Below are 23,276 nucleotides of genomic sequence, written 5' to 3'. Positions count from 1 at the left end.
CTTTCAGGCAGTATTATTTGGATACTGCATATTATGTTGGGCACTAAATGGGGGTATTACACAATCAGGGTAGTATAGCGGCAAACTGTAGGTATTATATGGCAGTATTTTGTTGCATCTCTGAGTGTGTATGTGGACACTGCATAATATTTGGGCACTAAGTGGCGGTACTATGTGTTATGTTTGGTAATATAATATGTGGGAAGTATATGGCAGTATTGTGCAGGATATTGAAGGCGGTATTGAATGTGTCTTTGGGCACTAAATGGTGGTATATGTTATGTTTGGCAGAATTATGTAGGAATTGTGCGAGTGTGGAATGTCCTGTTATGATCTCGGGGGGATCTGGGATCCGAAGATCACAGTGTGTTGTTTATTGGAGATCCGCTCTGGTGCCCGCTCATCATTTAATTCCATCCGGTACTGAAGGGTTTAAGGTTCCTTTCTATCCTGCAGTGATATAACATGTAGATGTAACCTCCGCTGCAGCCGCTCCCTTCTGCTATAAATATCCGCTCCTCACTCCTTCCTATGCCGGCTATAGCTCATACCTATGCTGTCCACTTTGAAGGAGCCTGTCTGTGGAGAAGCTGGGGTGTTGCTTCTGTTGCAGCTGAGATGTTCCTGCTGGAGTGTTATTTGTTGTCGTTCCCCAACTGTTTGTCCTTCCTTCCTCATGTCATGTTATTGTAGTGGTGAGACTAGCATCTCACTGGCCTTCTCACTACTCAGGGTGAGTTCATGGCCAATGAGGGCCTAGGCACGTGACGGCGCACGAGGGGAGGACTCGTCAGTGGATGTTAGGGAGTGCAGTGATCAGCCTCAGCTCCCCTCTTTTTAGCACCAGGCCTTTCCGTTGTATTGTACCCTTTTGCTCCCTGTGTGTTACACCGCTCCCCGGGTGTCATCTCGGAACGAGCGCGACATGTGCCGTCACATCGTGACAACAAGGTAGTAATATACTCACTGTTTCATGGAGTATTATTTGGAATTTTCACCCTATTTGGGCAGTAATTTAGTGATCTTATATAGGCTGTGTTTGGGTATATTATTTTGGCACTATAAGGCGGCATTATCTGCTATATAGGTGATAGCATAATAGTGGCTGTTCCATGTAGTATTATTTGGACATTGTACACTATTTGGACAAGAATTAGTGATCCTATATAGCCTGTATTTGGCGGTATTATTTTGGCACTATATGGTGGCATTATGTGCTATATAGGTTGTAGCAATTATAGTGGTTTATCCATACCGTATTATTTGGATATTGCACACTATTTGGACAGTATTTAGTGATATTATATGGGATGTGTTTGGGTGGTATTATTTTGGCACTATATGGCGGCATTATGTGCTATATAGGTGGTAGCATTTATAGTGGCTGTTTCATGGACTGTTATTTGGATATTGCACCGTATTAGGTCAGGATTTAGTGATCTTATATTGGCTATGTTTAGCAGTATTATTTTATCACTACATGGCGGCATTATGTACTATATAGGTGGTAGCATTATAGTGGCTGTTTCATAGAGTATTTTTTGAATTTTACATACTATTTGAACATATTTAGTGATCTTATATGGGCTGTGGTTCGGTGTATTATTGTAGCACTATATGGCGGCATTATGTGCTATATTTAGTTGGTAGCCTTATAGTGGCTGTTTTATTTAGTATTATTTGGATATTGCACACTATTTGGACAGTATTTAGTGATATTACATAGGCTGTATTTGGCAGTATTATTTTGGCACTATATTGTGGCATTATTTGCTATATAGATGGTAGCATAATAATGGCTGTTTGATGGAGTATTATTTGGATATTGCATCCTTTTTGCACAGTATTTAAGGATCTTATATACATTGTTTGGCAGTAGTATTTTGGCACTATATGGCTGCATAATATGGGCTGTGTTTTGGTGTATTATTGTGGCACTATATGGCGGCATTATATGGGCTGTATTTTGGTGTATTATTGTGGCACTATATGGCGGCATTATATGGGCTGTGTTTCGGTGTATTGTTGTGGCACTATATGGCGGCATTATGTGCAATCGAGGTGGTAGCATTGTAGTCGCTGTTTCATAGAGTATTATTTGGATTTGTACCCTATCTGGACAGTATTTAGTGATATTACATAGGCTGTATTTGGCAGTATTATTTTGGCACTATATGGTGGCATTATATGGGCTCTGTTTCAGTGTATTATTGTGGCACTATATGGTGGCATTTTTTACTATAAAGGCGGTAGCATTGCAGTCGCTGTTTCATGGAGTATTATTTGGATTTTGCACACTATTTGAACAGTATTCAGTGATATTACATAGCCTGTGTTTGTCAGTATTATTTTGGCACTATATGGCAGCATTATCTGCAATATAGGTGGTGGCTGTTTCATGGTGTATTATTTGGATTTTGCACATTATTTGGACAGTATTTTGTGATCTTATACAGACTATGTTTAGCAGTATTATTTTGGCACCATATGGTAGCATTATGTAAGCAAAATCGATGAGAAGGCCTGTCAGAGATAGTGGCTTTCCTTTGCTTTTGACTGCGAGACCGTTTTGTGAATCTTTACACCCCCTCGGGGGGGCATTTGTGTATTTTTAGATGCCCATTTTTCTTTTAGCTCCTCCCATTTGTCGAATAAGAGCCCAAAATTGATTAAAACTCAAAGATTCAAAGCCGGATGTGACATTATTCGCCAATATTTAGCTATTTTTTTATTAATCTGGAAGAAAATCTGTCCCATTGTCCTTCCCACCAGCCCTTAGAAAAGCTCGTAACACAGGCGCCGGAGGGACACAACCCGCAGACGGCCCGGCCCTACAACCGCCATATAGGAAGCTATAAAATACCGCAACTAAACGGCTCAAGAGACAATGACTTACGGTATATATCAGCATCAGCATCACAGCCAAGAGTGGAGCCTGAGGGTGCAGGTGACTTACCGAGCTGAGCTCCGGCTTTGTGTTTACCTGCAGCCTCCACTAGAGGGAGCTCACATTCACCTCCATAATACAACTGTGTGCACAGAGCTCCCTCTAGTGGCGGCTGCAGAGAGAAATAATTGTGGCCTGTATAAAAGGATTTTTTTCCTATTCTTTTTCAAGAAAATAATATATTAAGAAATTAATGAGGCTGATAAAGATAAATCTAAACATAAATGTACATTAAAAGGAAAATCTGCCTATTAGCCGGAATCCTCTACTCTGTAGCCAGAGAGCGATAGAAACAGAAGCAGATGAGGACGACCCGGCTCCAGGGACTTCCTGGAAAGAGACACTTTTGGCCTCGAGGAGCTGCGGTTTTCTGTACGTTTCTTTTCTATTTATTGCCAGAAAACGAATGCAGCGACCTCCGATGACACAATCTGCACAAACCAGCAACACGTGTCCGAGGAGGAAGAAGATGTGTCCTAATAATCGCTACCAGGCAACACTGTATTACAGCATAAGAACCATAGTCATATACATAGGGGCAGTATTATAGTAGTTATATTCCTGTACATAGGGGCAGTATTATAGTAGTTATATTGTTGTACATAGGAGCAGTATTATAGTAGTTATATTGTTGTACATAGGGGCAGTATTATAGTAGTTATATTCTTGTACATAGGGGGCAGTATTATAGTAGTTATATTCTTGTACATAGGGGCAGTATTATAGTAGTTATATTCTTGTACATAGCAGCAGTATTATAGTAGTTATATTCTTGTACATAGGAGCAGTATTATAGTAGTTATATTCTTGTACATAGGGGGCAGTATTATAGTAGGTATATTCTTGTACATAGCAGCAGTATTATAGTAGTTATATTCTTGTACATAGGAGCAGTATTATAGTAGTTATATTCTTGTACATAGGGGGCAGTATTATAGTAGGTATATTCTTGTACATAGCAGCAGTATTATAGTAGTTATATTCTTGTACATAGCAGCAGTATTATAGTAGTTATATTCTTGTACATAGGAGCAGTATTATAGTAGTTATATTCTTGTACATAGGGGCAGTATTATAGTAGTTATATTCTTGTACATAGCAGCAGTATTATAGTAGTTATATTCTTGTACATAGGAGCAGTATTATAGTAGTTATATTCTTGTACATAGGGGCAGTATTATAGTAGTTATATTCCTGTACATAGGGGCAGTATTATAGTAGTTATATTCCTGTACATAGGGAGCAGTATTATAGTAGTTATATTCTTGTACATAGGGGCAGTATTATAGTAGTTATATTCCTGTACATAGGGGCAGTATTATAGTAGTTATATTCCTGTACATAGGGGCAGTATTATAGTAGTTATATTCCTGTACATAGGGGCAGTATTATAGTAGTTATATTCCTGTACATAGCAGGCAGTATTACAGTAGTTATATTCCTGTACATAGGGGCAGTATTATAGTAGTTATATTCTTGTACATAGGTAGCAGTATTATAGTAGTTATATTCTTGTACATAGGGGGCAGTATTATAGTAGTTATATTCTTGTACATAGGTGGCAGTATTATAGCAGTTATATTCCTGTACATAGGGGCAGTATTATAGTAGTTATACTCTTGTACATAGGGGGGCAGTATTATAGCAGTTATATTCCTGTACATAGGGGGCAGTATTATAGTAGTTATATTCTTGTACATAGGGGGCAGTATTATAGTAGTTATATTCTTGTACATAGGGGGCAGTATTATAGCAGTTATATTCCTGTACATAGGGGCAGTATTATGGTAGTTATATTCTTGTACATAGGTGGCAGTATTATAGTAGTTATATTCCTGTACATAGGGGGCAGTATTATAGTAGTTATATTCTTGTACATAGGGGGCAGTATTATAGTAGTTATATTCTTGTACATAGGGGGCAGTATTATAGCAGTTATATTCCTGTACATAGGGGCAGTATTATGGTAGTTATATTCTTGTACATAGGTGGCAGTATTATAGTAGTTATATTCCTGTACATAGGGGGCAGTATTATAGTAGTTATATTCCTGTACATAGGGGGCAGTATTATAGTAGTTATATTCTTGTACATAGGGGCAGTATTATAGTAGTTATATTCTTGTACATAGGGGCAGTATTATAGTAGTTATATTCTTGTACATAGGGGCAGTATTATAGTAGTTATATTCTTGTACATAGAAGCAGTATTATAGTAGTTATATTCTTGTACATAGGGGGCAGTATTATAGCAGTTATATTCTTGTACATAGGGGGCAGTATTATAGTAGTTATATTCTTGTACATAGGGGCAGTATTATAGCAGTTATATTCTTGTACATAGGGGGCAGTATTATAGCAGTTATATTCTTGTACATAGGGGGCAGTATTATAGTAGTTATACTCTTGTACATAGGGGGCAGTATTATAGCAGTTATATTCTTGTACATAGGGGGCAGTATTATAGTAGTTATATTCTTGTACATAGGGGCAGTATTATAGTAGTTATATTCTTGTACATAGGGGCAGTATTATAGTAGTTATATTCTTGTACATAGGGGCAGTATTATAGTAGTTATATTCTTGTACATAGGGGCAGTATTATAGTAGTTATATTCTTAAACATAGAAGCAGTATTATAGTAGTTATATTCTTGTACATAGGGGGCAGTATTATAGTAGTTATATTCTTGTACATAGGGGCAGTATTATAGTAGTTATATTCTTGTACATAGGGGGCAGTATTATAGTAGTTATATTCTTGTACATAGGGGCAGTATTATAGTAGTTATATTCTTGTACATAGGGGCAGTATTATAGTAGTTATATTCTTGTACATAGGGGCAGTATTATAGTAGTTATATTCTTATACATAGGAGCAGTATTATAGTAGTTATATTCTTGTACATAGGAGCAGTATTATAGTAGTTATATTCTTGTACCTAGAGGCAGTATTACAGTAGTTATATTCTTGTACATAGAGGCAGTATTATAGTAGTTATATTCTTGTACATAGGGGCAGTATTATAGTAGTTATATGCCTGTACATAGCAGGCAGTATTATAGTAGTTATATTCTTGTACATAGAGGCAGTATTATAGTAGTTATATTCTTGTACATAGGGGCAGTATTATAGTAGTTATATTCCTGTACATAGCAGGCAGTATTATAGTAGTTATATTCTTGTACATAGAGGCAGTATTATAGTAGTTATATTCTTGTACATAGGGAGCAGTATTATAGTAGTTATATTCTTGTACATAGGGGCAGTGTTATAGTAGTTATATTCTTGTACATAGGGGGCAGTATTATAGTAGTTATATTCTTGTACATAGGGGCAGTATTATAGTAGTTATATTCCTGTACATAGGGGCAGTATTATAGTAGTTATATTCTTGTACATACTTGGCAGTATTATAGTAGTTATATTCTTGTACATAGGTGGCAGTATTATAGTAGTTATATTCTTATACATAGGAGCAGTATTATAGTAGTTATATTCTTGTACATAGGGGCACTATTATAGTAGTTATATTCTTGTATATAAGGGCAGTATTATAGTAGTTATATTCTTGTACATAGGGGGCAGTATTATAGTAGTTATATTCTTGTACATAGGGGGCAGTATTATAGTAGTTATATTCTTGTACATAGGGGGCAGTATTATAGTAGTTATTTTCTTGTACATAGGGGCAGTATTATAGTAGTTATATTCTTGTACATAGGTGGCAGTATTATAGTAGTTATATTCCTGTAGATAGGGGCAGTATTATAGTAGTTATATTCCTGTACATAGGGGCAGTATTATAGTACTTATATTCTTGTACATAGGGGGCAGTATTATAGCAGTTATATTCCTGTACATAGGGGCAGTATTATGGTAGTTATATTCTTGTACATAGGTGGCAGTATTATAGTAGTTATATTCCTGTACATAGGGGCAGTATTATAGTAGTTATATTCTTGTACATAGGTGGCAGTATTATAGTAGTTATATTCCTGTACATAGGGGCAGTATTATAGTAGTTATATTCCTGTACATAGGGGCAGTATTATAGTACTTATATTCTTGTACATAGGGGGCAGTATTATAGCAGTTATATTCCTGTACATAGGGGCAGTATTATGGTAGTTATATTCTTGTACATAGGTGGCAGTATTATAGTAGTTATATTCCTGTACATAGGGGGAGTATTATAGTAGTTATACTCTTGTACATAGGGGGCAGTATTATAGCAGTTATATTCCTGTACATAGGGGGCAGTATTATAGTAGTTATATTCTTGTACATAGGGGGCAGTATTATAGTAGTTATATTCTTGTACATAGGGGGCAGTATTATAGCAGTTATATTCCTGTACATAGGGGCAGTATTATGGTAGTTATATTCTTGTACATAGGTGGCAGTATTATAGTAGTTATATTCCTGTACATAGGGGGTAGTATTATAGTAGTTATATTCTTGTACATAGGGGCAGTATTATAGTAGTTATATTCTTGTACATAGGGGCAGTATTATAGTAGTTATATTCTTGTACATAGGGGCAGTATTATAGTAGTTATATTCTTGTACATAGAAGCAGTATTATAGTAGTTATATTCTTGTACATAGGGGGCAGTATTATAGCAGTTATATTCTTGTACATAGGGGGCAGTATTATAGTAGTTATACTCTTGTACATAGGGGGCAGTATTATAGCAGTTATATTCTTGTACATAGGGGGCAGTATTATAGTAGTTATACTCTTGTACATAGGGGGCAGTATTATAGCAGTTATATTCTTGTACATAGGGGGCAGTATTATAGTAGTTATATTCTTGTACATAGGGGCAGTATTATAGTAGTTATATTCTTGTACATAGGGGCAGTATTATAGTAGTTATATTCTTGTACATAGAAGCAGTATTATAGTAGTTATATTCTTGTACATAGGGGGCAGTATTATAATAGTTATATTCTTGTACATAGGGGCAGTATTATAGTAGTTATATTCTTGTACATAGGGGCAGTATTATAGTAGTTATATTCTTGTACATAGGGGCAGTATTATAGTAGTTATATTCTTATACATAGGAGCAGTATTATAGTAGTTATATTCTTGTACATAGAGGCAGTATTATAGTAGTTATATTCTTGTACATAGAGGCAGTATTATAGTAGTTATATTCTTGTACATAGGGGCAGTATTATAGTAGTTATATTCCTGTACATAGCAGGCAGTATTATAGTAGTTATATTCTTGTACATAGAGGCAGTATTATAGTAGTTATATTCTTGTACATAGGGGCAGTATTATAGTAGTTATATTCCTGTACATAGCAGGCAGTATTATAGTAGTTATATTCTTGTACATAGAGGCAGTATTATAGTAGTTATATTCTTGTACATAGGGAGCAGTATTATAGTAGTTATATTCTTGTACATAGGGGCAGTATTATAGTAGTTATATTCTTGTACATAGGGGGCAGTATTATAGTAGTTATATTCTTGTACATAGGGGCAGTATTATAGTAGTTATATTCCTGTACATAGGGGCAGTATTATAGTAGTTATATTCTTGTACATAGATGGCAGTATTATAGTAGTTATATTCTTGTACATAGGTGGCAGTATTATAGTAGTTATATTCTTATACATAGGAGCAGTATTATAGTAGTTATATTCTTGTACATAGGGGCAGTATTATAGTAGTTATATTCTTGTATATAAGGGCAGTATTATAGTAGTTATATTCTTGTACATAGGGGGCAGTATTATAGTAGTTATATTCTTGTACATAGGGGGCAGTATTATAGTAGTTATATTCTTGTACATAGGGGCAGTATTATAGTAGTTATATTCTTGTACATAGGTGGCAGTATTATAGTAGTTATATTCCTGTACATAGGGGCAGTATTATAGTAGTTATATTCCTGTACATAGGGGCAGTATTATAGTACTTATATTCTTGTACATAGGGGGCAGTATTATAGCAGTTATATTCCTGTACATAGGGGCAGTATTATGGTAGTTATATTATTGTACATAGGTGGCAGTATTATAGTAGTTATATTCCTGTACATAGGGGGAGTATTATAGTAGTTATACTCTTGTACATAGGGGGCAGTATTATAGCAGTTATATTCTTGTACATAGGGGGCAGTATTATAGTAGTTATATTCTTGTACATAGGGGCAGTATTATAGTAGTTATATTCTTGTACATAGGGGCAGTATTATAGTAGTTATATTCTTGTACATAGGAGCAGTATTATAGTAGTTATATTCTTGTACATAGGGGGCAGTATTATAGTAGTTATATTCTTGTACATAGGGGCAGTATTATAGTAGTTATATTCTTGTACATAGGGGGCAGTATTATAGTAGTTATATTCTTGTACATAGGGGCAGTATTATAGTAGTTATATTCTTGTACATAGGGGCAGTATTATAGTAGTTATATTCTTGTACATAGGGGCAGTATTATAGCAGTTATATTCGTATACATAGGAGCAGTATTATAGTAGTTATATTCTTGTACATAGAGGCAGTATTATAGTAGTTATATTCTTGTACATAGGGGCAGTATTATAGTAGTTATATTCCTGTACATAGGGGGCAGTATTATAGTAGTTATATTCTTGTACATAGGGGCAGTATTATAGTAGTTATATTCTTGTACATAGGGGGCAGTATTATAGTAGTTATATTCTTGTACATAGGGGCAGTATTATAGTAGTTATATTCTTGTACATAGGGGCAGTATTATAGTAGTTATATTCTTGTACATAGGGGCAGTATTATAGTAGTTATATTCTTGTACATAGAGGCAGTATTATAGTAGTTATATTCTTGTACATAGAGGCAGTATTATAGTAGTTATATTCTTGTACATAGAGGCAGTATTATAGTAGTTATATTCTTGTACATAGGGGCAATATTATGGTAGTTATATTCTTGTACATAGAGGCATTATTATAGTAGTTATATTCTTGTACATAGGAGCAGTATTATAGTAGTTATATTCTTGTATATAGGGGCAGTATTATAGTAGTTATATTCTTGTACATAGGGGGCAGTATTATAGTAGTTATATTCTTGTACATAGGAGCAGTATTATAGTAGTTATATTCTTGTACATAGGGGCAGTATTATAGTAGTTATATTCTTGTACATAGGGGGCAGTATTATAGTAGTTAGATTCTTGTACATAGGGGGCAGTATTATAGTAGTTATATTCTTGTACATAGGGGCAGTATTATAGTAGTTATATTCTTATACATAGGGGGCAGTATTATAGTAGCTATATTCTTATACATAGGAGCAGTATTATAGTAGTTATATTCTTGTACATAGGAGCAGTATTATAGTAGTTATATTCTTGTACATAGGGGGCAGTATTATAGTAGCTATATTCTTGTACATAGGGGCAGTATTATAGTAGCTATATTCTTGTACATAGGGGCAGTATTATAGTAGTTATATTCTTATACATAGGAGCAGTATTATAGTAGTTATATTCTTGTACATAGGAGCAGTATTATAGTAGTTATATTCTTGTACATAGGGGGCAGTATTATAGTAGCTATATTCTTGTACATAGGGGCAGTATTATAGTAGCTATATTCTTGTACATAGGGGCAGTATTATAGTAGTTATATTCTTGTACATAGGAGCAGTATTATAGTAGTTATATTCTTGTATATAGGGGGCAGTATTATAGTAGCTATATTCTTGTATATAGGAGCAGTATTATAGTAGTTATATTCTTGTACATAGGAGCAGTATTATAGTAGTTATATTCTTGTATATAGGGGGCAGTATTATAGTAGCTATATTCTTGTACATAGGAGCAGTATTATAGCAGTTATATTCGTATACATAGGAGCAGTATTATAGTAGTTATATTCTTGTACATAGAGGCAGTATTATAGTAGTTATATTCTTGTACATAGAGGCAGTATTATAGTAGTTATATTCTTGTACATAGAGGCAGTATTATAGTAGTTATATTCTTGTACATAGGGGCAGTATTATGGTAGTTATATTCTTGTACATAGAGGCATTATTATAGTAGTTATATTCTTGTACATAGGAGCAGTATTATAGTAGTTATATTCTTGTATATAGGGGCAGTATTATAGTAGTTATATTCTTGTACATAGGGGGCAGTATTATAGTAGTTATATTCTTGTACATAGGAGCAGTATTATAGTAGTTATATTCTTGTACATAGGGGCAGTATTATAGTAGTTATATTCTTGTACATAGGGGGCAGTATTATAGTAGTTAGATTCTTGTACATAGGGGGCAGTATTATAGTAGTTATATTCTTGTACATAGGGGCAGTATTATAGTAGTTATATTCTTATACATAGGGGGCAGTATTATAGTAGCTATATTCTTATACATAGGAGCAGTATTATAGTAGTTATATTCTTGTACATAGGAGCAGTATTATAGTAGTTATATTCTTGTACATAGGGGGCAGTATTATAGTAGCTATATTCTTGTACATAGGGGCAGTATTATAGTAGCTATATTCTTGTACATAGGGGCAGTATTATAGTAGTTATATTCTTATACATAGGAGCAGTATTATAGTAGTTATATTCTTGTACATAGGAGCAGTATTATAGTAGTTATATTCTTGTACATAGGGGGCAGTATTATAGTAGCTATATTCTTGTACATAGGGGCAGTATTATAGTAGCTATATTCTTGTACATGAGGGCAGTATTATAGTAGTTATATTCTTGTACATAGGAGCAGTATTATAGTAGTTATATTTTTGTATATAGGGGGCAGTATTATAGTAGCTATATTCTTGTACATAGGAGCAGTATTATAGTAGTTATATTCTTGTACATAGGAGCAGTATTATAGCAGTTATATTCTTGTATATAGGGGCAGTATTATAGTAGTTATATTCTTGTACATAGGGGGCAGTATTATAGTAGTTATATTCTTGTACATAGGGGGCAGTATTATAGTAGCTATATTCTTGTACATAGGAGCAGTATTATAGTAGTTATATTCTTGTACATAGGGGGCAGTATTATAGTAGTTATATTCTTGTACATAGGGGCAGTATTATAGTAGCTATATTCTTGTACATAGGGGCAGTATTATAGTAGTTATATTCTTGTACATGGGGGGCAGTATTATAGTAGTTATATTCTTGTACATAGGTGGCAGTATTATAGTAGTTATATTCTTATACATTGGAGCAGTATTATAGTAGTTATATTCTTGTATATAGGGGCAGTATTATAGTAGTTATATTCTTGTACATAGGGGGCAGTATTATAGTAGTTATATTCTTGTACATAGGGGGCAGTATTATAGTAGTTATATTCTTGTACATAGGGGGCAGTATTATAGTAGTTAGATTCTTGTACATAGGGGGCAGTATTATAGTAGTTATATTCTTGTATATAGGGGCAGTATTATAGTAGTTATATTCTTGTACATAGGGGGCAGTATTATAGTAGTTATATTCTTGTACATAGGGGCAGTATTATAGTAGTTATATTCTTGTACATAGGGGCAGTATTATAGTAGTTATATTCTTATACATAGGGGGCAGTATTATAGTAGCTATATTCTTATACATAGGAGCAGTATTATAGTAGTTATATTCTTGTACATAGGAGCAGTATTATAGTAGTTATATTCTTGTACATAGGGGCAGTATTATAGTAGTTATATTCTTGTACATAGGTGCAGTATTATAGTAGTTATATTCTTGTACATAGGGGCAGTATTATAGTAGCAATATTCTTGTACATAGGGGGCAGTATTATAGTAGTTATATTCTTGTACATAGGGGGCAGTATTATAGTAGTTATATTCTTGTACATAGGAGCAGTATTATAGTAGTTATATTCTTGTTCATAGGGGGCAGTATTATAGTAGTTATATTCTTGTACATAGGGGGCAGTATTATAGTAGTTATATTCTTGTACCTAGGGGCAGTATTATAGTAGTTATATTCTTGTACATAGGGGGCAGTATTATAGTAGTTATATTCTTGTACATAGGGGCAGTATTATAGTAGTTATATTCTTGTACATAGGGGCAGTATTATAGTAGTTATATTCTTGTACATAGGGGCAGTATTATAGTAGTTATATTCTTGTACATAGGAGCAGTATTATAGTAGTTATATTCTTGTACATAGGGGCAGTATTATAGTAGTTATATTCTTGTACATAGGAGCAGTATTATAGCAGTTATATTCCTGTACATAGGGGGCAGTATTATAGTAGTTATATTCTTGTACATAGGAGCAGTATTATAGTAGTTATATTCTTGTACATAGGGGCAGTATTATAGTAGTTATATTCTTGTACATAGGAGCAGTATTATAGCAGTTATATTCCTGTACATAGGGGGCAGTATTATAGTAGTTATATTCTTGTACATAGGAGCAGTATTATAGCAGTTATATTCTTGTACATAGGGGCAGTATTATAGTAGTTATATTCTTGTACATAGGGGCAGTATTATAGTAGTTATATTCCTGTACATAGGGGGCAGTATTATAGTAGTTATATTCTTGTACATAGGGGGCAGTATTATAGTAGTTATATTCTTGTACATAGCGGCAGTATTATAGTAGTTATATTCTTGTACATAGCGGCAGTATTATAGTAGTTATATTCTTGCACATAGGGGCAGTATTATAGTAGTTATATTCTTGTACATAGGGGCAGTATTGTAGTAGTTATATTCTTGTACATAGGGGCAGTATTATAGTAGTTATATTCTTGTACATAGGAGCAGTATTATAGCAGTTATATTCCTGTACATAGGGGCAGTATCTGATTTGCTCGCTCCCTGTCTACTGTAGATCGCCCCTTTGATCATGGTTGCAGGTTGCGGTGTCGGTGCTGTCGTGCACTCATCCTGCGCTGTGTGTAAATGCAGATGATTCTCTGCAGAAGTTGCTGGCAGCGGATGACACCGCGTGTAATGTGTATATTTAGCAGCGGTGGACACGTCCTCGCAGGATGCACTCACTCTTTCCTGTGGAGCGGCTGGAGCAGGACACAATGTAGTCCCCTCTGGGTTTATATTTTTCACTTTAAGGGGAAGTTTATGAAACAGTTTAATTAAAATAAATCAAACATTCTCCGCTATTTCCTGTTAATTCTGAGTCTTCGGAGCCTCGGTGACAACCAGAATCACCACCATTCCTTGCCTGGTTGTCAGACATATTTCACGCCTCCGGAGCAGAAATCTGAGACCTTGTTTTCTTTCTTTCTTCAGGCCGAGTTCTCGGAGCTGAACCTGGCGTCGTATGTGAATGGCGGCTGCATGGTGGATATGCAAGTCGTGAGGAACGGCACCAAGGTAGTCAGGTAGGAGGAGCTCTGGAAGGGTCACATGATATTTTGCTTTGCTGCGTTCACACCAATTTTACATTTTTTTTTCTTTAAATTTAATGCCTGTCTCCAAAACTAAAACAACACAAAACAGTTACACATTAGCGTCTGACATGTTCACCTTTGGGTCTTCTGAGCTTTACAATAGAAAATTTTATGATAAAAAAAAATGTTCTACCTTCGGCCACCACTAGAGGGAGCTCAAGAGCAAACAGTTTTACATGAAAGCCTTTAACGACTTGTATGCAGTGAGCTCCCCCTAGTGGAGGCTATTGGAAGATATAGTGTAAAATTCTACCTTTTCACCTATAGGAAACTTGTTATTATCCAGATAAATGAAGCTATAATCAGCACATAAGATCCCGCATGGAATTCAAATTATGGGTATAGGATTTTGTTAGATGTTAGGCTCTCTAGGTGAGGTGGAACTGCTAAGCCCAAAGTCCCGGTGGGCTTATAGGCCAAGAGCGTTGGTGCAGCAGGTAGTGGATGCACGTGGGCAACAGGAGATGTCCTGGAGATTGCAGACAGGTAGCAGAGGTCCTGGAAGCTACAGGCAGATAGGAGACATCCTGGAGACGGCAGACAGGCAGGAGAAGTGCTAGAATGCACAAACAGACCAGAGACGTCCTGGAGACGGCAGACAGTTAGGAGAAGAACTGGAAGCCGCAGGCAGATAATAGACATCTGGGAGATGGCAGACAGCACAGGTACTGGAAGCTGCAGGCAGATAGGAAACGTCTGGGAGATGGAAGACAGGCAGCACAGGTACTGGAAGCCTCAGGCAGAGAGGAGACGTCTGGGAGATGGCAGACAGGTAGCACAGGTACTGGAAGCCTCAGGCAGACAGACATCTGGGAGATGGCAGACAGGTAGCCCAGGTACTGGAAGCCGCAGGCACAGAGGAGACGTCTGGGAGATGGCAGACAGGCAGCACAGGTACTGGAAGCCTCAGGCAGACAGATATCTGGGAGATGGCAGACAGGTAGCACAGGTAGTGGAAGCTGCAGGCAGATAGGAGACGTCTGGGAGATGGAAGACAGCACAGGTACTGGAAGCCGCAGGCAGAGAGGAGACGTCTGGGAGATGGCAGACAGGCAGCACAGGTAGTGGAAGCCTCAGGCAGACAGACATCTGGGAGATGGCAGACAGGTAGCAGAGATACTAGAAGCCGCAAGCAGATAGGAGACGTTCTGGAGACGGCAGACAATTAGGAAAAGAACTGGAAGCCGCAGGCAGACAGGAAACGTCTGGGAGATGGAAGACAGCACAGGTACTGGAAGCTGCAGGCAGATAGGAGACGTCTGGGAGATGGCAGACAGGCAGCACAGGTACTGGAAGCCTCAGGCAGAGAGGAGACGTCTGGGAGATGGCAGACAGGTAGCACAGGTACTGGAAGCCTCAGGCAGACAGACATCTGGGAGATGGCAGACAGGTAGCACAGGTAGTGGAAGCTGCAGGCAGATAGGAGACGTCTGGGAGATGGAAGACAGCACAGGTAGTGGAAGCCGCAGGCAGATAGGAAACGTCTGGGAGATGGAAGACAGCACAGGTACTGGAAGCCGCAGGCAAAGAGGAGACGTCTTGGAGATGGTAGACAGGTAGCACAGGTACTGGAAGCCGCAGGCAGAGAGGAGACGTCTGGGAGATGGAAGACAGCACAGGTACTGGAAGCCGCAGGCAGAGAGGAGACGTCTGGGAGATGGTAGACAGGTAGCACAGGTACTGGAAGCCGCAGGCAGAGAGGAGACGTCTGGGAGGTGGCAGACAGGTAGCACAGGTACTGGAAGCTGCAGGCAGAGAGGAGACGTCTGGGAGATGGCAGACAGGCAGCACAGGTACTGGAAGCCTCAGACAGACAGACATCTGGGAGATGGCAGACAGGTAGCACAGGTAGTGGAAGCTGCAGGCAGATAGGAGACGTCTGGGAGATGGAAGACAGCACAGGTACTGGAAGCCGCAGGCAGAGAGGAGACGTCTGGGAGATGGTAGACAGGTAGCACAGGTACTGGAAGCCGCAGGCAGAGAGGAGACGTCTGGGAGATGGCAGACAGGTAGCACAGGTACAGGAAGACTGGGAACAAGTTGCAGAAATACTGGAAGCCACAAGAAGATAGGAGATGTCTTGGGGACTGCAAACAGGTAGCAGAGGTATTGGAAGACCATGAACAGGTAGCAGAGGTACTGGAAACCACAGGCAGACAGGAGACATTCTGGAGACCAGAGACAGGTGGCAGAGGTACTGTAAGCTGCATGAAGACATGGGATATCATGGAAACTGCAGGCATGAAGCAGAGGTCCTGGAAGCCCAGGAACAGGGAGCAGCCATACTGGAAGCCGCAGGCAGGCTGCAGACGTGACAGGTAGCAGAGGTCCTGGCTGAGTAGGTTGTTGTGTGTGTATTTCTAGGCCTCATACAGGCCGAGGAAGCTCATTACAAGGGAGCAGACCTCGCCACTTGCAAAGCTGGACGTGGAACACAGGATAGTGCGGGTGACTGTGGTGAGGGGAGCAGCGCCCCGGACCCAGGACAGGGTGTGACGCTAGGAGAATGCGGGGGTCCGACCTCTGACCTCCGACCTCCACTGCTCCTGACAATGTAGGCTGTAGAATAAGTGATTGGGCCCGAACAGATCATTCATGTGTCTGACGTCTTAAAGGGGATTTGACGTCTTAGAAAATGATGATATAGCTCTAGGAAAGGCTTTATGATTGGGTGAGGTCTGACCCCCATCCCGAGGGTGTGCGGTGCCCCGACCAGAAAAGCCCCCCTTTAAACCATGATATACGGGGTCAGTGGGGGTCCCGGAGGTCAGACCCTCGAATTTGTTGTATCCGTGGCTGGGTCTCATCACTTGGAGGTTCACTCTCCGCTCCTCATATTGCGACTACTTTTTCTTCTTTACTTTTTATTGCGTTTTTTTTTACATTTTAAGCATTTTTATGAAGGTAATCTTAGTATAGCGGCACTGCAGAGGCAAAAAGACTGGGCATATCGAAATCCAGCGACCCATCCGTCTCCCCATAGGCCATTAGGGAAATGGAGAAACATCAGGGCATCCGTATAGGCGGCAGCCGAAATCTAATGAGTATACCTGAAATCTCATGAAAAAATATCATTTCGGCCATATCTCAGTCAATGTCACAGCACTCAATAGGTTAAAAATCACAGACCGAGACCCCCGGGATCAAACCCTCCATTATATCGTCCTCGAAAACCAGAAGCAGGAAGGTCTCCTAATATAGGACTCATAGTCCGAGCCCGGAGCATTCCAGCTAATCCCGTCCTTGCACGCCTGCCCGGTACCACATCTTCCCCCCCGACACCGAGTCCTCCTTCCCGACACCAAGTCCTCCTTCCCGACACCGAGTCCTCCTTCCCGACACCGAGTCCTCCTTCCCGACACCGAGTCCTCCTTCCCGACACCGAGTCCTCCTTCCCGACACCAAGTCCTCCTCCCCGGCACCAAGTCCTCCTTCCCGGCACCGAGTCTTCCTTCCCGGCACCGAGTCTTCCTTCCCGGCACCGAGTCTTCTTTCCCGGCACCGAGTCTTCCTTCCCGGCGCCGAGTCTTCCTTCCCGGCGCCGAGTCTTCCTTCCCAACACCACATCCTTACCCCCGACACCACGTCCTCCTTCCTGAACTATGTCCTCCCTCCGGCACCATGTCCTTTTTCCCGACACCACCGTAAGTTCTGGGGTTTCTGTTTCCCTACTAATTAGTGCTGCGTCAGTGGGAAGATCCCATTGTGATGAATGGATCCTCTCCCCGGAGCGTCTGCCGTTCCTCGCCTCCCCGGAGCCTCTGCCGTTCCTCGTCTCCCCGGAGCCTCTGCCGTTCCTCGCCTCCCCGGAGCCTCTGCCGTTCCCCGCCTCCCCGGAGCGTCTGCCGTTCCCCGCCTCCCCGGAGCCTCTGCCGTTCCCCGCCTCCCCGGAGCCTTTGCCGTTCCCCGCCTCCCCGGAGCCTCTGCCGTTCCCCGCCTCCCCGGAGCCTCTGCCGTTCCCCGCCTCCCCGGAGCGTCTGCCGTTCCTCGCCTCCCCGGAGCCTCTGCCGTTCCTCGCCTCCCCGGAGCCTCTGCAGTTCCCCGCCTCCCCGGAGCCTCTGTCGTTCCCCGCCTCCCCGGAGCCTCTGCCGTTCCCTGCCTCCCCGGAGCCTCTGCCGTTCCCCGCCTCCCCGGAGCCTCTGCCGTTCCTCGCCTCCCCGGAGCGTCTGCCGTTCCTCGCCTCCCCGGAGCCTCTGCCGTTCCTCGCCTCCCCGGAGCCTCTGCCGTTCCTCGCCTCCCCGGAGCCTCTGCCGTTCCTCGCCTCCCCGGAGCCTCTGCCGTTCCTCGCCTCCCCGGAGCTTCTGCCGTTCCTCGCCTCCCCGGAGCCTCTGCCGTTCCTCGCCTCCCCGGAGCGTCTGCCGTTCCTCGCCTCCCCGGAGCCTCTGCCGTTCCTCGTCTCCCCGGAGCGTCTCCCGTTCCTCGCCTCCCCGGAGCGTCTGCCGTTCCTCGCCTCCCCGGAGCGTCTGCCGTTCCTCGCCTCCCCGGAGCGTCTGCCGTTCTTCGCCTCCCCGGAGCGTCTGCCGTTCCTCGCCTCCCCGGAGCCTCTGCCGTTCCTCGCCTCCCCGGAGCGTCTACCGTTCCTCGCCTCCCCGGAGCGTCTGCCGTTCCCCGCCTCCCCGGAGCCTCTGCCGTTCCTCGCCTCCCCGGAGCGTCTGCCGTTCCTCGCCTCCCCGGAGCCTCTGCCGTTCCTCGCCTCCCCGGAGCGTCTACCGTTCCTCACCTCCCCGGAGCGTCTGCCGTTCCTCGCCTCCCTGGAGCGTCTGCCGTTCCTCGCCTCCCCGGAGCGTCTGCCGTTCCTCGCCTCCCGGTCCCCGCTCTTGTCTTGAACCGAGGCCAATAGAAGTGCCCATGTATGACCGCCATGTCGTCTCTAAATAATAGTGCAATATAGTGATATTACCCATACCGCTATACAGTTCTCATATACTACCAAAGCACAGTGCGCAGATTATACTGCCGCTATACACCGTGCTCAGATGTGCCGTAATTGCCCCATACAGCGAGTAAATCCACTGCCTTTATGGAGGGTCCTGTCACAGTGAATGCGGGCGTCCCAGGGGATGGCGGTATTATGAAGCTGCACAGTATGGCATCACCCTGTATACGGGGTCCGGGCCTGTAGGCTCCTGCCGACCCCTCACTGGAGAATTTATTTAGAAATAACCCGCAGGTCTCAGGCGTCTCGGGGGAGTTTACAGAATAAACAGATCACACAAAAAGGGAAGTGTGACCCCGACGACGGGGGGGGGGGGGGGGGGGGGTGGGGTGGGGGGGGGGGGGGTTCAGGACGGGGCGTGAAAACTTCCCAATCTACCTCGGCTCTGCCGCAATAAGGCTAAAGTGTTTAGAATTTAACCAAATATTTCCCACTATTGGGCGGGCGATAGAGCAACATAAAAATCGCCGCCCCATAGGAGCTTGTGTCATTTCCTGCCACTCTGCTTTACACTGCAGCTCTGCTCACCTTACTGCCAAAACGTGACATCTCTCTGATTAAGATTAGATCTGCCTATAGCATAGTGATACAGGGACACGGCACCACAGCTGATCGCCTGGGAGGGGACCCTCTAAGAGAGCGGCCCAGGTGGTCCTCTGTGACCACCGTCCATATAGTGAAGCTCCAGCCATAGAGGCTTCAAATGTAAAGCAAGCGCTCATCAAGACCCTGGAAACCGTCAGCAAGAAGGATACCTGCGGGTTACTATGGTTTCCAGCTCTGGAGTATAATACAGGATCAGTAATGTATGTACACAGTGACTGCACCAGCAGAATAGTGAGTGCAGCTCTGGAGTATAATACAGGGGGTAACTCAGGATCAGTAATGTAATGTATATACACAGTGGCTGCACCAGCAGAATAGTGAGTGCAGCTCTGGAGTATAATACAGGAGGTAACTCAGGATCAGTAATATAATGTATGTACACAGTGACTGCACCAGCAGAATAGTGAGTGCAGCTCTGGAGTATAATACAGGAGGGAACTCCGGATCAGTAATGTATGTACACAGTGACTGCACCAGCAGAATAGTGAGTGCAGCTCTGGAGTATAATACAGGCGGTAACTCAGGATCAGTAATGTAATGTATGTACACAGTGACTGCACCAGCAGAATAGTGAGTGCAGCTCTGGAGTATAATACAGGATGTAACTCAGGATCAGTAATGTAATGTATGTACACAGTGACTGCACCAGCAGAATAGTGAGTGCAGCTCTGGAGTATAATACAGGAGGTAACTCAGGATCAGTACTGTATGTACACAGTGACTGCACCAGCAGAATACTGAGTGCAGCTCTGGAGGATAATACAGGGGGTAACTCAGGATCAGTAATGTAATGTATGTGCACAGTGACTGCACCAGCAGAATAGTGAGTGCAGCTCTGGAGGATAATACAGGAGGTAACTCAGGATCAGTAATGTAATGTATGTGCACAGTGACTGCACCAGCAGAATAGTGAGTGCAGCTCTGGAGTATAATAAAGGAGGTAACTCAGGATCAGTAGTGTAATGTATGTACACAGTGACTGCACCAGCAGAATAGTGAGTGCAGCTCTGGAGGATAATACAGGAGGTAACTCGGGATCAGTAATATATGGACAGACCCTCCTGCTGCCCCTTTCCTTGGGATTGAGTGTCACATGCCTCATCACATTTTATCTGTAGACAGTTGGTAATATAGTAAAAAGAAAAGTATCTGGAAACTGTCAACAAGCAGATTAGTTTCTGTTGATGCATTTTGTATTTATTTCCTGGGTGACTCCATCACTATCAGGTGGTGTTGTGATTGTGTGCGGGGAGGCGGAGGGTTAAGCTGTTACTATATGGGGATCTAATTCTCTGCAGCACATAGTGAGGAATACTGGAGGCAGATCTGTGCCTGCCTGCTGACTGTTTCCTATGACCAATCAGATATGAGTGTAGTGATATTAGTGGGTACATTTCTCCCCTGTGATCTTCAGCGCTTTACTCCTGCAGCCTCCGCCTGTCCTGTACTGTCGGCCTCCTCCCCGGCCTCCTCTGCGCTGTTGGCCTCCTCCTCTGCGCTGTTGGCCTCCTCCTCTGCACTGTTGGCCTCCTCCTCTGCGCTGTTGGCCTCCTCCCCGGCCTCCTCTACGCTGTCTGCCTCTTCTGCGTATTTGGCCTCCTCTGCACTGTCGGCCTCTTCCCAGGCCTCCTCGGCCTCCACTGCCCTGTCGACCTCCTCCTTGGCCTCCTCTGTGCTGTCGGCCTCCTCTGTGCTGTCGGGCTCCTCTTTGCTGTCGGCCTCCTCTGCGCTGTCGGCCTCCTCCTTGGCCTCCTCTGCGCTGTCGGCCTCCTCCTTGGCCTCCTCTGTGCTGTTGGCCTCCTCCCTGTCCTCCTCTGCGCTGTCGGCCTCCTCCTTGGCCTCCTCTGCGCTGTCGGCCTCCTCCTTGGCCTCCTCTGTGCTGTTGGCCTCCTCCCTGTCCTAATCTGCGCTGTCGGCCTCCTCCTTGGCCTCCTCTGCGCTGTCGGCCTCCTCCTTGGCCTCCTCTGTGCTGTTGGCCTCCTCCCTGTCCTCCTCTGCGCTGTCGGCCTCCTCCTTGGCCTCCTCTGCGCTGTCGGCCTCCTCCTTGGCCTCCTCTGTGCTGTTGGCCTCCTCCCTGTCCTAATCTGCGCTGTCGGCCTCCTCCTTGGCCTCCTCTGCGCTGTCGGACTCCTCCCCGGCCTCCTCTTTGTTGTCGTCCTGCTCCCCGGCCTCTTCTGCGCTATTGGCCTCCTCACATCTTACCTCACATGGAATTTTTGGGTGTAAACTATGACTTTTATGACTGTAGTAAAAAATAAAGAAGGAATTTGCACCTTCCTCTCGGCCTGCGCCTTCTTCCGGAAAGATTTTCTTCTTTCACTCAGGATTTGAGGCACATTCTGTAGAATTTCCACCCAGCTTTCCACAGCCCCTGAATGGTAAATACGTCTGCATGGGATTTTTCTGGTTGTCAGGAGCTGTACATGTGACTTTGCAGCGGCTCGGCCTCGGTGTTTCCTCCAGGAAATGTCCCATTCCTCAGCGCTTCCTCCACCGGCTGAAGAATGTGCCAGGATGCAGGGCTCAATGTCACCCGCACAGGACGGGCAGCATTGTCATTATCACAGGTGTGTTGCCCTTTAAATAGCATCAATCCAAAAGCTAAAATTAGTGACCCCCGCACATTCCTCTGCTCCAGACTCTGAACCCCCAAAGTAATCTCAGGTGAAGCCCAAGGTCAGTGCCAAGAAGTGTCCGCTCCGCTCCTGTAAGGAGGAGTCTGATGTGCTCCGCTCCTGTAAGGAGGAGTCTGATGTGCTCCGCTCCTGTAAGGAGGAGTCTGATGTACTCCGCTCCTGTAAGGAGGAGTCTGATGTGCTCCGCTCCTGTAAGGAGGAGTCTGATGTGCTCCGCTCCTGTAAGGAGGAGTCTGATGTGCTCCGTTCCTGTAAGGAGGAGTCTGATGTGCGCCGCTCCTGTAAGGAGGAGTCTGATGTCCACCGCTCCTGTAAGGAGGAGTCTGATGTGCTCCGCTCCTGTAAGGAGGAGTCTGATGTGCTCCGCTCCTGTAAGGAGGAGTCTGATGTGCTCCGCTCCTGTAAGGAGGAGTCTGATGTGCTCCGCTCCTGTAAGGAGGAGTCTGATGTGCTCCGCTCCTGTAAGGAGGAGTCTGATGTGCTCCGCTCCTGTAAGGAGGAGTCTGATGTGCGCCGCTCCTGTAAGGAGGAGTCTGATGTGCACCGCTCCTGTAAGGTGGAGTCTGATGTGCTCCGCTCCTGTAAGGAGGAGTCTGATGTGCTCCGCTCCTGTAAGGAGGAGTCTGATGTGCGCCGCTCCTGTAAGGAGGAGTCTGATGTGCTCCGCTCCTGTAAGGAGGAGTCTGATGTGCTCCGCTCCTGTAAGGAGGAGTCTGATGTGCTCCGCTCCTGTAAGGAG

The 23,276-nt window shown here is 42.8% G+C and overlaps 1 protein-coding gene across 1 annotated transcript in view; it reads left to right on the top strand.

Annotated features, from left to right (window-relative positions):
* Window positions 1-23,276, top strand: part of SYN3 (synapsin III) — a 278,381-nt gene that overhangs the window by 86,769 nt on the left and 168,336 nt on the right. The window contains 1 exon segment of the mRNA XM_075343799.1: window positions 14,199-14,290. Within this exon segment, the coding sequence (XP_075199914.1) occupies window positions 14,199-14,290 (92 nt within the window).

This window comes from Anomaloglossus baeobatrachus, chromosome 4 (genome assembly GCF_048569485.1).
Source record: "Anomaloglossus baeobatrachus isolate aAnoBae1 chromosome 4, aAnoBae1.hap1, whole genome shotgun sequence".
Taxonomy (NCBI): Eukaryota; Metazoa; Chordata; class Amphibia; order Anura; family Aromobatidae; genus Anomaloglossus; species Anomaloglossus baeobatrachus.
Note: the sequence above shows the minus strand (reverse complement) of the source record. Positions and strands in the feature narration are given on the sequence as shown.